The 15,373-nt window shown below is 51.0% G+C and overlaps 2 protein-coding genes across 2 annotated transcripts; both read left to right on the top strand.

The window, feature by feature from the left end:
• The first annotated feature begins 378 nt into the window (after positions 1–378).
• Positions 379–6,619, top strand: MRI1 (methylthioribose-1-phosphate isomerase 1). The gene is made up of 6 exons (XM_081501505.1): positions 379–541; positions 626–864; positions 1,707–1,882; positions 3,148–3,324; positions 3,403–3,627; positions 6,380–6,619. Exons 1-6 carry the CDS (start codon positions 410–412, stop codon positions 6,505–6,507), a joined length of 1,077 nt encoding a protein of 358 aa, XP_081357631.1. The 5' UTR covers positions 379–409; the 3' UTR covers positions 6,508–6,619.
• Positions 6,620–8,619: 2,000 nt separating this feature from the next.
• On the top strand, positions 8,620–12,669 carry C6H19orf53 (chromosome 6 C19orf53 homolog). The gene is made up of 3 exons (XM_081501507.1): positions 8,620–8,747; positions 8,825–8,880; positions 11,521–12,669. The coding sequence occupies exons 1-3, from the start codon at positions 8,642–8,644 to the stop codon at positions 11,659–11,661; spliced, it is 303 nt and encodes a 100-aa protein (XP_081357633.1). The 5' UTR covers positions 8,620–8,641; the 3' UTR covers positions 11,662–12,669.
• Positions 12,670–15,373: the final 2,704 nt, after the last annotated feature.

Below are 15,373 nucleotides of genomic sequence, written 5' to 3'. Positions count from 1 at the left end.
GAGGGGTGGTGGCCCCCAGCCCACTGGACTTGCCTCCCCGCAGGAATGGGCCGGTGTCAAGGCAGCAGTAAGGGTCTGTTCGATCTTGGGACCCCAATTGGGGCCTTGCTCTACATAAAGACCACAGGCAGTACGCGCTCCTGAGGATGCCCACCAGAAACTTGGGGATCGTGATATATGGCATGAGGTAGTTGCTCCCAAAATAGTGGCGGGGGCAGCTAACTAGGCTGTGCTGGGAAGGTGGGGCAGGATCCGACAGGTGGATGGCGACTTACGGGAACCTGCGGTGTTACTGTGCGCAGGCGCCTCCATCCGGGGAGGCCCCGCCCCCTCCGCGTGTTCCGGCTCCGCCTCTGGCCCGAGCGGCCCCCGGAACCCGGAGAAAAGTGGTGAGCGCGACTGTGACAGCATGACTTTGGAGGCGATCCGCTACTCGCGGGGCTCACTACAGATCCTCGACCAGCTGCTGCTGCCCCAGCAGAGCTGCTATGAGGCGGTGGGCTCGGTGCGCCAGGCCTGGGAGGCCATCCGCGCTATGAAGGTGGAGTCGCGTGGCGGGACTCGGGTTGGGGTGGGGGGTGGTTCCCCTGACTGCTGTCCCTGACGCCCCCAATTCCCTGTCCAGGTGCGCGGCGCCCCAGCCATTGCCCTCGTGGGCTGCCTCAGCCTCGCCGTGGAGCTGCAGGCGGGCGCAGGGGGACCTGGCCTTGCCGCACTCGTGGCCTTTGTCCGGGACTCGCTGAGTTTCCTTGTCACCGCCCGGCCCACCGCCGTCAACATGGCCCGCGCCGCCCGGGACCTGGCCCACCTCGCGGCCCAGGAGGCGGAGCAGGAGGGCGCAACGGAGGAGGCTGTCAGAGAGAGGTAGAGGAACCATGGGCCTGGCACTGTTCTAACCCGAGGCTATTCATTCGTTCACCGGTGGTGGTGGTGGAGCACAGCTGCCAGTTTTACAGTTGGGTAAACTGAGGCAAGGTGCTCTTAATCCAGGGCCACACAAGCAGGCCTGGGACTCAACACCGGGCCGCCTGGCCCCAAGGTCCTTGAACTTAATCCCCTGATTGTGTCTTCCCTAAACTTCCCCAGCCCTATCTGCCCTTGGAGGCCCTTTTTAGTGCCACCTGGTTTACCTGGTTTTTGCTTTTGAGAAATTTTGTTTCCAGCCCTGGTCCTCTCCCTGCTCTCTTCCCACTCTTTCCCTCCACATCTGTTACACAGATATTCTCCATTAACCCCACCAGATTCTCTCCTGCCACAGGGCCTTTGCACACTCAGTGTTTGCAAGCCAGGTATCCACCTAGCTAATCTCCTCTCCTTCAGGTCTCAGGTTTCTGCCTTCCCCATCCCGCATATAATACAGTTCATCCCCTACCCTCTGTCTCCTGACTCTGCTGCCTTTTCCCTCCGTTTATTATCTGCTAATCATTTGCCTCCCTGACCCCAGTGTCAGCTCCCTAGAAGAAGAGATTTTTATCTTATTCACTGCTATGTCTCCCAGTGCCTGACACACAGGAGATGCCTGGTAGAATGCATTGCAAGAGCGAATGGAGTTACAGTTAGGTGATTGTAGAAGAAGGGACCAGCCCCACAGCTGAGAGAGGCTTTCAGCAAGAGAACGCTAGTAGGGCAGTGTTGGGCAGTGAGGAGGGGCTGGGGTGGGCCCTGAAGCCTGGTGGCTGGTGCTCAGAGCCCCTTGTCGGCCTCAGAGTGATCTGCTGGGCCGAGGACATGCTGGAAAAAGACCTCCGGGACAATCGGAACATCGGGGACCTGGGAGCCCACCACCTCCTAAAGCGGGCAGCACCCCAGGGTGGCAAGGTGACCGTGCTGACCCACTGCAACACTGGTGCACTGGCCACCGCTGGCTATGGCACAGCCCTAGGTGAGTGGGCATCCACAGGGATGGGGGAGGGCCCTTTTTGGATGAAAGAGAAAGAAACCCAAACCACTTTATGCATCCCCCAGAAAGGTGAATTTATTAGTTGTTGCACAGAAACACACTCAAGGGGTTGGCTTCTGGGGACTGGATCTGGTATGGCTGGATCTGGGGACTCAGTAGCATCAGGATCTTTCTCTCCCCATCCCTAAGGTCTGCCCTCCTCCATAGTGGCATCATCCTCACACTCAACTGCTTGGCCAGGATTCAAATCATGAGGAAAAGAGCCAAGGATCTCTATTTCGACAGTGTCAAAAGTCTCCTTGTATTTTGGGGGCCATGATAAAGTCACTTACCCATCTAGGATCAGTCATTCAACAGGCCTGGCCTGAGCCATGTGCCTAGAATGTGGGTGGGATCTGGACTCTAAGAGGACTGAGAGGAAGGGTGTAGCCCCCTAAAGAAAGATTAGAGTAGCTGTGACCAGGACTGGGGGGACTGGGTCCTGGCACTCAAGGCAACAGAGTCCACCTGATTCTTAATTCTTAATTCTACTGGATGTTTCCCTGCCTGCCTCAGTCCCACCTTTGTGCCTGGATACTGAGGCAAGACATTCATTCGTTTACTCAACAAATGCTTAGGGATTTCCCTAGTGGTTCAGTGGCTAAGACTCCACGCTTCCGATGCAGGGGGCCCAGGTTCCATCTTTGGTCAGGGAGCTAGATCCCACATGCCACAACTAAGAGTTCGCATGCTACAACTAAAGATTCCACATGCCTCAACTAAGACCTTTCGCAACCAACTAAATAAATATTTTTTAAAAAAACTTACACTTAATAAATGCTTATCTACTGTGTTCCCCATTATTCATCCATGCATCCATTCCTTCAATCACTCAACATTTATTAAGCACCTACTATTTGCCAAGCACCATTCTAGCAATTAGGGACCCAGCAGTGGAGAAAGTAGAAGGAACAGACAAAGGCAAGTCAACAGATACCTCTGATTCATTTCAAGGTGGTGCATACTAAAGAGAAAGAGCAGGGGATGGCAGTGTAGGGGTTGCTATGTGAGATGGAGTAATCCTGGAAGGCCTCACAGAGAAGGCTTTCTCTAAGCACACGTGTACCAGGCAGAAAGGAACAGCCACTGCAAGGGCCTGGGGGTGGACTGCATGGTTTGGAGTACCATGCTGCTAGCCAAAGGGTCACTGTGCCCATCTATCCCTTTCTGTCTTATCCTGGCCTCTTCTGGTGGGCTGGGCCCCACAGGTGTGATCCGCTCACTGCATAACCTGGGCCGTCTCGAGCACACCTTCTGCACGGAGACCCGGCCCTACAACCAGGGAGCCCGGCTGACGGCCTTCGAGCTGGTCTACGAGCAGATCCCCGCCACCCTCATTGCTGACAGCATGGCGGCAGCCGCCATGGCCCACCGAGGTGTATCAGGTCAGCAGGCAGGGGCGCTGGTGGGCAGGGCTCCAGCGTCCAGGGCCGGGTCCTGACTCCCAGCATCTCATTCCCCAGCTGTTGTCGTGGGAGCCGACCGCGTGGTTGCCAATGGTGACACAGCCAACAAGGTGGGCACCTACCAGCTAGCCATTGTGGCCAAGCACCACAGCATCCCCTTCTATGTGGCTGCCCCCAGCTCCTCGTGTGACCTCCACCTGAAGACTGGCCAGGAGATCGTCATTGAGGAGCGTCCTGGCCAGGAGCTGACCGACGTCAATGGGGTCAGGATTGCGGCACCAGGTAAGCCATCCACTCAGAGAGGGGGACACCACAGTGCCTGGGCACCTCTGTGTAGGCACCCTGACTCTGTCACGTGGCAGGTGGCATCTGGGTTATCATCAGCCTTCTAAGACATAGGCAGTTCCTTCAAGCCACGTTATTAGAGCAGACACATCTTGGAGGTCAGATTCACCGCTGTGCATGTGCTCAGTAGTATCTGACTCTTTGCGACCCCATGGACTGTAGCCCGCCAGGCCCCTCTGTCCGTGGGATTCTCCAGGCAAGAATACCGGAGTGGGTAACCATTCCCTTCTCCAGGGGATCTTCCCCACCCAGGGATCAAACCCACGTCTCCTACATTGGCAGTCGGAGTCTTTACCACTGTGCCACCTGGAAAGCCCCGTTCCATGGTCAGAAGGTACAGTAATGAGTCAGGAGACTTTGAGCAAATTGTCTTGTTCTTATCCACCTCTGTTTTCTCACTTGGATAAGAAGTAAGAATACCACCTGGTCAAATGCTTCTGAAGAGACAGATATTTCTCAACTTCCCCACACGTCGTGACTGTAGCCAGGTGCCTAAAATTCATCCATAAGGGCCCTATGAGCTGTTGTTATGACTTACCTCATACACCCAGGATGTTCAACAAGTTAACCCAGGTGATGTCAAGAACAGTACCTGGCCCTTAGTTAGTGCTCATTAAATAGTAACAGGTTATGATTGAAAACTTTTATAAAAAGGACCAGTTAGGGATAGTTAGGGAGTTTGGGATTGACATGTACACACTAGTATATTTATTTATTTTTATATCTATATCCATTCCCAATGGCTTGGAGGTAAAGAACCCACCTGCAATGCAGGAGACGCAAGTTCAACTCCCTAGGTCGGGAAGATCCCCTGGAGGAGATGGCAACCCACTTCTGTCTTCTTGCCTAGAAAATTCCACGGACAGAGGAGCCAGGTGAACTACAGTCCGTGGGGTCGCAAAGAGTCAGACGTTATTGAATACATGAAGGATGGATATCCAGTTATTCAGTTTAACTCACGTTTCAGTTCAAACATGTGTGTACTGTATTTAAAATGGATAACCAACAAGGACCTACCATATAGCACAGGGAACTCTGCTCAATATTATGTAACAACCTAACTGGAAAAAGAATGTAAAAAAAAAAAAAAAAAGACCAGTTAAAACTCCTGAGCACTGAAAATACAATGAGGCCAGCATCCCTTACTCCAAATATGGAATGAGTGTAAAACAATACTATACAGCTAAGCGGAGGGAAGTCCTAATATTCTATTGTTTTCTGCTGTGATTCCTTATAGCTTTCTAAAAATAGGATACATTAGCAAACTATTATATATACAATGGGTAAACAACAAAGTCCTACTGTATAGCACAGGGAACTATACTCAACATCCTGTGACAAACCATAATGGAAAAGACTATGAAAAGTAAATAAATTAAAATAGATACATTAATTCTGAAAAAATTTTTCTCAGTGTTTTTTGATGCCCCTGCCTTCCTGGGGGCTTAATTATTTAGCACTGGTCAAAATCCACAAGACCATGGAAAGTGGAATTGACAACCCAGCCTGCTTTTCCCTCCAAGAAAGCTGGGTAACACGGACCAGGTGCAATCTGGCGACCCCAGTACTCTGCTGTGGCGAAGGGTCAGAGGAATGTAGGCCCCAGGATAATCCGTCTTCTGATTTCTCCAAGAGAAGCCTTAACATTTGTTACATGGATAAAATCTCCCACATTTTGAAAAGTGAAAGTGTTAGCTGCTCTGACGTATCCAACTCTGCGATGTCGTGAACTGTTGCCCACCAGGCTCCTCTGGCCATGATTTTCCTGGCAAGAATACTGGAGTGGGAAGCCATTCCCTTCTCCAGGGGATTTTTTGAAAGCTGACTGCTAATTCGATGGTCTTTAAAAAATAACTGAGCCAGAGAAAACAGTTTGCAGCCTCTTGTGTAAGAGGTTGTTATTCATTCACCAGATATTTTTGAGTCCCTGACCAGTGCCAGCTGCCACGCTAGGGGCCAGGGGTACAGGAGTGAAGAAAGACTTAAAAGTGGGACTTCCTGGCAGTCCAGTGGCTAAGACACAATGCTTCCATAGCAGAGGGCTTGGGTTTGACCCCTGGTCTGGGAACCGAGATCCCTCATGCCTCTTAGCACAACCAGGGGGGTGGGGGGAGAGACATACAAGTCCCTACCCTCATGGAGCTGACAGTCCAGTGGGGAGACAGAGGACAGACAAGACAAATAGTAAAATTCCACTGTATGTTTTCAGAGGGGATAAATAAATGAGGCACAGAAGGATACGGGAAGTGTCTGTTCCGGGAGTGGGTTAAACAGGATGATTAGCGAAGTTCTCACTGAGAAGGTGACATTTGAGCAAAGACCTGAAAGGAAATGAAACATTAAATCACATGCATATCTGAGGGAAAGCATCCAGGCAGAGGGCACAGTCTAAGCAAAGGCCCTGGGGTGGACTCTTGGAGGTTCCTAAAGAGATTCTTGGAGCAGGCACAAATGGGGTAAGCATGTATAAGACTCTGAAGCCTTCTTAGCAACAATCCGGGAATATCAGGGTGTCTAAACTTATTACTGGGTGTCAAAACCCATGCATTTGTGCATTTGGGGGGTAAAAATCCCCAGATTCTCAAGGATTCCCCAACCCCAAGAACCACCATGAGGGAAACATGTAACAATAGCTTAAGAACATCCACTGACCAAATACCCGCCTTCTTGCTTCTCCTCTTCCCTGCAGGAATTGGGGTTTGGAATCCTGCCTTTGATGTCACCCCCCACGACCTCATCACTGGTGGCATCATCACAGAGCTGGGCGTCTTTACCCCAGAGGAGCTCCAGGCAGCCCTTACTGCCACCATCTCCTGAGTGGGAGACCCTAGATGGACCCCAGAAGTAACCAACCTAGCTCTCCATAGCTTCCATATGCCCTCCATATCCCCATTATTTTTATAATAAACTTATTGAATGTCCTGCCCAATAGCTGACCTTCTTCCTGCAACCACAGTACTTCCCAGAGCAGGGAAAGCAGGCAGGATACGGGAAGAGCCTGTGTGTGGCTCTTGAGAGGCCAGCATCTGGAGCCCAGCTGCCTGAGTTCATATCCCAGCTCCACCTCTTTTTCTGCAGTGTGATCTTGGCCACATCACTTCATCTCTCCCATACTTTCTTTTGCTCATTTATAAAATGCTGATAATACTGGTACCTCCCTCTTAAATTGCTGTCAGGGCTGAAATGAAGGTGACACCTCAGGTGCAGAATTTTAAAGGATGTCATAAGAAGCTCAGTAATCAAGATAAATGGGCTTCTGTGATAGCTCAGTTGGTAAAGAATCTACCTGCAATGCAGGAGACCCCAGTTCAATTCCTGGGTTGGGAGATCCGCTGGAGAAGGGATAGGCTACCCACTCCAGTTTTCTTGGGCTTCCCTTGTGGCTCACCTAGTAAAGAATCCACCTGCAATGCAAGAGACCTGGGTTCGATCCCTGGGTTGGGAAGATACCCAGGAGAAGGGAAAAGCTACCCATTCCAGTATTCTGGCCTAGAGAACTCCATGGACTGTATGGTCCACGGGGTCACAAAGAGTCAGACACAACTGAGCAACTTTCACTTTCAATCAAGATAAATAACAGCTTTATGCATTTTTTTTGAAAAATCAAAATTAATGCAGGGAATTTCCTGGCAGTCAAGTGGTTAGAACTTTGCACTTCTGCTGCAATGGGCACAGCTGGGGAACTAAGATCCGGCATGCCAGTGGCACAACCAAAAAAAAATTGGGGCTTCCCACTCGTGGCCCAGTGGTTAGGATTCTGCCCTTCCAATACAGGGGGCACAGGTTCTATCCCTGGTCAGGGAACTAAGATCCCATGTGCCTCATAGTGTGCCCCCCCCCCAAAAAAAAGAACAGAAAAGAAAGAAAAATTAATGCAAAAAAAAAAAAAAAAGACCTCCCTGATGAACAAAATATCAAGATACTCAATAGAATGAAACCCTGACCTTGCCTATCCTGACTTTCCCTAAGTTTTGATAACCAGCGTTCATGCCAGTAACATTTATTTACAACATCAGACAGCCAGTCCACAGGCTGTAGTGGACAATTTGATTTTTTTAAGATTAAAATATTATTTTTGAATGTTGAAAATATTTTTATCTTGGTTACTGAAGTTTGGTGTGCTTAGTTGCTCAGTCGTGTCTGACTTTTTGCCATCCCATGGACTGTAGCCCATCAGGCTCCTCTGTCCATGGGATTCTCCAGACAAGAATAGTGGAGTGGGTTGCCATTCCCTTCTCCAGGGGGTCTTCCCAACCCAGGGATCGAACCCAGGTCTCCCACATTGTAGGTGGATTCTTTACCCTCTGAGTCACCAGGGAAGCCCGCTGAAGTGTGGGGCGCCCCTTAAATTTTTTTTTTTTTTTTTTAGGTAAACTGAATTTTACTAACAAAAAGCATAAGACAGTGTAAGTTTTACAAAACAAGTGACCAATAAATGTTAGGCTATCATTATAACCCTTCAGTTCAGTTCAGTCCCTCAGTCGTGTCGGACTCTGCGACCCCGTGAACCGCAGCACGCCAGGCCTCCCTGTCCATCACCAACTCCCGGAGTTTACCCAAACTCATGTCTATCGAGTCGGTGATGCCATCCAGCCATCTCATCCACTGTCGTCCCCTTCTCCTCCTTCCCTCAATCTTTCCCAGCATCAGGGTCTTTTCCAGTGAGTCAGTTCTTCGCTTCAGGTGGCCAAAGTATTGGAGTTTCAGCTTCAACATCAGTCCTACCAGTGAACACCCAGGACTGATCTCCTTTAGGATGGACTCCCTTACTTCGAAATTTTTGCCAAACGCTAACGCTGGCTATGATCAACTACCATTGTGAGTAGCTGGTCCCTTTAACTCTTTGCCACGTTGTATCCCGTGAGTCATTGCGCCCTTCAGCCCCACTGTATCCCATCGTGCCGTGCGCCTTCCTTCTGCGACTTCCCCCTCTTCCGATGCACGCCTGATCATGGCGCAGGGTCAGCGCAAGTTCCGAGCGCAGAAGCCAGCGAAGAGCAAGGCGGCGGCGGCGGCGGCGGCGGCCTCGGCGCGGAACCGGGGCCCGAGGAAGGGCGGTGAGAAGCGGGCCGGGGACTCGGGGGTGAGGTGGGCCCGATGTTCTCCAGCCTCACGAGAGCGCGTTTCTCCCCAGGTCGCGTTATCGCACCCAAGAAGGCCCGCATCGTGCAGCAGCAGCAGATCAAGAAGGTGAGTGCGGGCGTGCAGCGAGTCGGGGATGAAGAAGTCCCAGAGCTGTGAGCCTCAGTTTCCTCCTTTGTGTGGTGGGTACGGAAACATTATCTAGCAACCAACGAGCCTTCTAAAGCAGGGATTGGCGCTCAGAAAAGTGTTCACGTGTTAGCTGCTTTCGCGAAATTGTCCTCGTTAATAGACCTCGAAAAGGCAGGCATCCTGGGAAAGGAGTTAAAAATCCCAGCCTTGCAAGAAGGATGTGCTGAATGAAAAACGCAGTTCCGTTGACACCTAGTGTAACTACATCCCGAAGATCTTAACAGAAATGGTCCTGGTGATAGCACTTCTGTCTTAGAATTGTAAGGATTCAGTGCTATAGGAGTGCTTGTAGGTGAACAGGGTTAAATTTATAGAGAAGTTGCGGAAAGACTTGTTAAGATTGCAGAGAAGTTTCAAAGAGATCTGGTGGAGTCAGATCTGAATTCAAATTGTACTCTGCACAGTAATTCACCCTTTGTTGTTGTTCAGTCACTAAGTCGTGTCAGATTCTTTGTGACCCTGTGGACTGCAGCACCGGCAGGCTCCCCTGTCCTTCACTATCTCCCAGAATTGCTCAAATGCATGTCCATTGAGTCCGTGATGCCATCCAATCATCTCTTCATCTGTCACTCCTTCTCCTGCCTTCAGTCTTTCCCAGCATCAGGGTCTTTTCCAATGAGTCAGCTCTTCGCATCAGGTGGCCAAAGTATTGGAGCTTCAACTTCAGTGTCAGTCCTTCCAATGGATATTCAGGGTTGATTTCCTTTAGGATTGACAGGTTTGATCTCCTTGCAGTCCAAGGGACTCTTAAGAGTCTTTTCCAACACCACAGTTCAAAAGCATCAGCTCTTCAGTCCTTCGCCCTACAATCTTGATTATATTGTTCAGAGCCTCAGTTTTTTGTCTTTTTGTTTTGGCTGCAGCATGCAGCTTGCAGGATCTAAGTTCCCCGACCAGAAATTGAACCCTTGCCCTCTGCAGTGGAAGCACAAGAGTCTTAACACCAGGATGTGAGAGCCTCAGTTTCCTTAGACCTGGGTACCCTGCTTACCTCCACGTGGCAGCCAGAGGAGGGAAGTGTCTCTTGGGCAGCTCAAGCTTAGTATGTCCAAAACCAGGCTCCCCCACTGTGCTCCATCACCCCACCATGATCCTACAGGTCTCTTCCTTCCGGATATTCAGGATTCCCCCTTTCTCTCACATCCAGATTGGACCTCATCCTTTTTGCCTTCAGGATTTTTTTTTTTTTTTAATATTTCTTTATTGGGCTGTGCTAGGTCTCAGTTACAACAGATGAACTGTTAGTTGTGGCATGTGGGATCTAGTTCCCTGACCAGGGATTAAACCTGAGCCCCCTGCATTGGGAGCTCAGAGTCTTAGCCACTGGACCACCAGGGAAGTCCCTGCCTTCAGGATTAATACAGAATGCACTCACTTTGCACCTCCTTGACCCCCTTCCCACCTTGTCCCATCCCATCATCTAAAAACACCTGGACTAGAGCAGTCACATCCTCCCAGGGAAGGAGTTCCCCCGCCCCTCCAGTAATAGCCACGGGGTGCCATTGAGCACCTGAGAGCTCCTGAATCAGGGCACCTCTGCTCAGAACCCTCCATGACCCCACCTCACTCAGGAAGAGCCTAAGTTCTCCCCATAGGACCTGGTACTTTCTACCCCTGTCTTCTCCCTGCCCTCACCTCCTCCCTCTCTTCTTTCCTCCTGGCTCACTCCCTCTAGCCTAACTGGCCCCTTAACTGCTCCTTGACCCACCTGGGAACTTTTGCACTAGTTCTTTCCTCCACCTGGATTCTTTCCCAGAAATCCACACTGCTTCCTTCCTCCAGGTCAAGGCTGGCTGCCAGCGTTGCTTCTGAGCAGCCATCCCTGATGGTAACCTCACCACCCCACCTCTTGCTATCTGCCGTCATTCAACAGTTTACCAGAGTGTCATTGAAGGTTACACACACACACACGCTCTCTCTCTCTCTGAATGTCCGCCGCGTGAAGGCAGAAGTTTTTCTGTGTCTTTGCTGTTGTGTCCCCTGCATCCAGGTGTGTGGTGACACCCATGGTCACCATGGTCATTGGAACTCATAGAGCAAGGGAGCAGTTTAGGTAATAGGATTAAACCATCAGTTTTGGACCCAAACACTTGGGCTCTGATTGCTATGCCTTTATTTGTTCCACCCCATATCTCTCAGAGCCCTGGTTCACCATTTGCCAAGCAGAGATGACAGGACAAGAAGGGGCTGGAGTTTTAAGCCAGAGAGTCTGGGTGGGCTGGGTTCCGGTCTCCCATCACTCACATAGTTTGGGAGCCCTGGCCAGGTGCCTCCTCCCTGCAGGTGCCTCTGTTTCTCCATCTATAAAATGGGAATGAGCAGAAGTTTAGAAGCTGAGGTCCAGAGATGAGAAGGGGTGTTTTGTGTGTGTACAGTGTTCTCAGAGTGTGGGGCAGAAGTAGGACTTAAGCCCCAGCCACCAGACTCTCAGGTGCTTTTTCAGGGAGAGGGTTGCTGATCTAGCCCCTGGTGAGCTCACAGAACAAAAGGCAGCAGGCCAGGCCCTCCCTCCCACCTCAGGTCCCAGTCTGATTGCTCCATACCTGCTCCCCCCAGAACCTGGAGGTTGGGATCCGGAAGAAGATTGAACATGACGTGGTGATGAAAGCCAGTACCAGCCTGCCCAAAAAGCTGGCGCTTTTGAAGGCCACCACCAAGAAGAAGGAGGCCTCCTCCTCCACCAAGATGCCTGCCTAAGGATGCGCCCCAGCAGGGACCATGACTGCAGCCCCCTCCTCTGTGCTCAGACCTGTGCGGGTAACCCCACGAGAAAGAGGAACTGTACTCTCCAAAGACGTGAATTGTGCCTCGAACTTGACTGGGGCCCTGGCCTGTGAGTCAGTGAGTAGCAGGTCAGAAACACACTGACTGGCTGGTTTCCCAGGTGCCTTTTTCACCCCCGTTGCTTCTCCACTCCCAGGTGTCCCCTCAGAGAACCATTCTCTGTCCCCCGCTCCAGGAGGTGGTCACTCAGTGTCACTCTCCTCCGTTTTCTGTTTTGCATCTTTGTTATGTCTTGAGCACCTGGAACAGTGGACAATAGTTGCTCCACGAACCGGTGTTTGTTGAATGAAGGAAGGAAGGAATTGTTTTATCTTTCTGCAAGGAACATTTTGCGTCTCAGTGAATCAGTTCTGACCATTCAAAGCATCATCTCCATACAACACGTGCTTCCCTTCCAAGTTAGCTGATTCGTAACAGCCTCTTCAAACTTCACAGCTCCGTGAATTCTCAGCTGCTGCTGCTGCTAAGTCACTTCAGTCGTGTCCGACTCTGTGCGACCCCATAGACGGCAGCCCACCAGGCTCTGCCGTCCCTGGGATTCTCCAGGCAAGAACACTGGAGTGGGTTCCCATTTCCTTCTCCAGTGCATGAAAGGGAAAAGTGAAAGTGAAGTTGCTCAGTCGTGTCCGACTCTTAGTGACCCCATGGACTGCAGCCCACCAGGCTCCTCCGTCCATGGGATTTTCTGATAGTAATTCAAAACCACTCTTACCTGCTCTTTCCGGCTCATCCAGCCGAGGTCCCATTGACAAGCCGGCTCCCCTGTGGAAAAACCAATTTGCCTCCATTCGCACATTTATTTGCTCGAATAGTCTGAATAGTCTGATCTGTCCTTAAAGAGTGCCTGTTTTTCTGGACTCTTTTGAACCTCGTGGAACATCTGCCTGGTTCCCTAGAAGTTCAATAAAAAACAAGTCTTAACACGTGTCCTTTATTTGTTGGTGAGAGCCATGATTACACCCGCTTTTGAAAATTATCTTTTAACCTTTCTCTGTGGAATCTCGAGAGGACGAGGGCTGGGACCATCTGGGCTCTGGGTGCCATCTGGCGCATCCCTTGGCCACCAGGGGGCGCCTCCAACCCCGGGCCAAGCCCATGATGCCCCGGCAGGCCAAGGACTCTTGTAAACTGGCTCCCTTTGTCCCTCTGACACCAGCCCCTTTGAGGGGGACCCCAGGGGTGAGGAAAGGCGTTCAGGTGTGACAGTTATGGGATCTGGACTGTCAACCCATCTGTTTCCTCTTCGCCCCATTCCCTCAGCCTCCCGAAACAGCCTCATTTCCCCCCAGCTGCCCCCACCCTCCACCCTGTCACTGCCCAGGGTGACTCCTCTCCTTCCTAGCACGTGGGTCCTGCCCACAAATCCCCTTTAAGTGTCGCAGCCAAGAGCCCCAAACTTTGGCAAATTACCATACCTCTTGTTCTCTTCAGTCCCTCTCTGAGCCTCAGTTTCCGCATCTGTTAAATGGAGACCCTAACACCTCTCCCTGAGTGTGGAGAATTCACTGAACCTTAAGGCTGTGACAGCTGCCTTTGTGTCCTGGGTGAGGTGGGAAGCCCAGTTCCAGCCTCTCGGCCTGTCTTCTTGCCCTGCTTCCCCCACCCTCACCCCTCTGCCCGCGCCCCGCCTCCCCCCCCCCCCAGCAGTCATTAAATGTGGCTTTTTCAGACAATTATTCCTGCACGAGCCTTTTCCTCTCTTGCCTCCACCTTCCCCCTCCTCCTGGAATGCCCATTTTTCCTGGCAGGGCCCTGACTCTGCCCATGAATTTGTGTTCCAAAAGGGAAGAAAAGAAATGTGAGAAGCAGATCTTGCCAGCTGGGCAGGCCAAAGGGGCTGTGTCGGGACCAGGAAGCGAAACTGCTCTGGCTGGTTTCCTGCCTGAGTCTTCAGGAGCCTCAGAGCGCCTGGGTGGGTTGGTGGGGGCCGTCGGGGGTGCTGGCAGAGGGAGGGACCCTCGGAAAGTTAGGATGGGTTGGCCACAGAGCTGTGGGGCGCAGCCCCCCTCATCTGAGACTGCAGGGTCACCCCATTTCTCATGGGTCTCAAGGACGTGGGTTTGGGGTCTGGAGTTGTAGATGCCTAGACAGTGAGCTCACAGCAGGGCGGGCAGGATAAAGGTGGTTCCGTTCCCTGAAGCTCAAACTCACTGTCTACACTGAGAGGACTTGCCCGTGACTGGAAACCAACCCCCCAAACTTCTCCTTTTCTAAAAGTGTTGCTGGGTTTGAAATAGGCGTGGAGACTGCATCCCGGAGGTGTGACACATTTCCTAGGTGTCTTTCTGATTTCTCACATTCTCCTGGGATTGTTATGTGGCCTTGGACAACTTTCTCACCCTCTCTGGGCCTCATTCCCCTCATCGGGGATCAGAATGGAATGCTGGTGTGTCCCAAACTGTGCATTTGATCCCCATCCAATGTGAGAAGACCGGCCCACTCATCAAGGTAGGGCTTGAATGCTGACCCTACCGTTTCCTGCTGTGTATCTTGACTAAGTCACCTGACCCGTCTGTGCCTCAGTTTTCTCATCCATGAGATAGGGATGATGGCACTATTAGTATCTCTTGTTAGAGAATAAAAGAAACATCCTCACCTCGTGATCCCCCATTCTCTGTTCCTCTACACATCCCGTTCACTGGCTGGGAGTGCCTGCTCTGGTTCAGCATCTTGGGGCACTCACTGAAGCATCGTCAGGGACAAGGACCAGCCACATACTAGATGCTGAAGGGGGCCGCTTGGAACAGCCGGTCCGCGGGTCCTGTTTGCCAGGGGAGCAGCTGAAAGACTTGTTTTGCTGAAGTTCTGCCTGCTTCTCTCCTCACCCATTATCCCTTCCCCATACTTCTATCTTTGCCTCAAATCCTTGTAAGAAAGACACGCTTTAATAAGTCAAGGGCTTCCCAGGCAGGCAATGACTCCACCCCTCTAAGCCTCAGTTTCCCCATCTGAGAAATGGAGATGACATCCCCATTTTGCAGCATTGTCAGAAAGCTTAAACTTGATCATGTGTCTGAACAGCTACAGCACACCATAAACAATCAGTACAGTATTATTATTATTGTTTCTTTTGTTGTCATTGTGGTCAGCTGTGGTTTCTCAAGACCCACAGAAATTACAATGCAGTGCTGTCCCATAGAAATGACCATGCAAGTTGCATACGTAACTTGACATGCCCTGAGACTCGATAGAATAAAATGAATACACAATGAAACCGGTGGAGTTAATTTTAATAATGTATTTTACTTAACACAAACTTACCTAAGATAGCATCATTTCAACATGTAATCAATATAAAAAAAGTTCTTAAGTTATTTTGCCTTCTTTTTTCCTACTAAGTCTCTGAAATCCAATGTGTTTACATTGATGTGCTTAGTCACTCAGTCGTGTCCAACTCTTTGGAGCCCCATGGACTGTAGCCCAGCAGGCCGCTCTGTCCATGGGATTCTCCAGGCAAGAATACTGGAGTGGGTAGCCATTCTCTTCTCCAGGGGATCTTCTTGACCCAGCGATCAAACCTGTGTCTCCTGCATTGTAGGCCGATTCTTTACTGGCTGAGCCACCAGGGAAGTCCACGCACAGCCTAATTCAGGCTGACCCCATTTCAAGGACTCAAAAGCCCACT

Source organism: Giraffa tippelskirchi, chromosome 6 (genome assembly GCF_054371585.1).
Source record: "Giraffa tippelskirchi isolate mGirTip1 chromosome 6, T2T-mGirTip1v1.2.pri, whole genome shotgun sequence".
Classification (NCBI taxonomy): Eukaryota; Metazoa; Chordata; class Mammalia; order Artiodactyla; family Giraffidae; genus Giraffa; species Giraffa tippelskirchi.
Note: the sequence above shows the minus strand (reverse complement) of the source record. Positions and strands in the feature narration are given on the sequence as shown.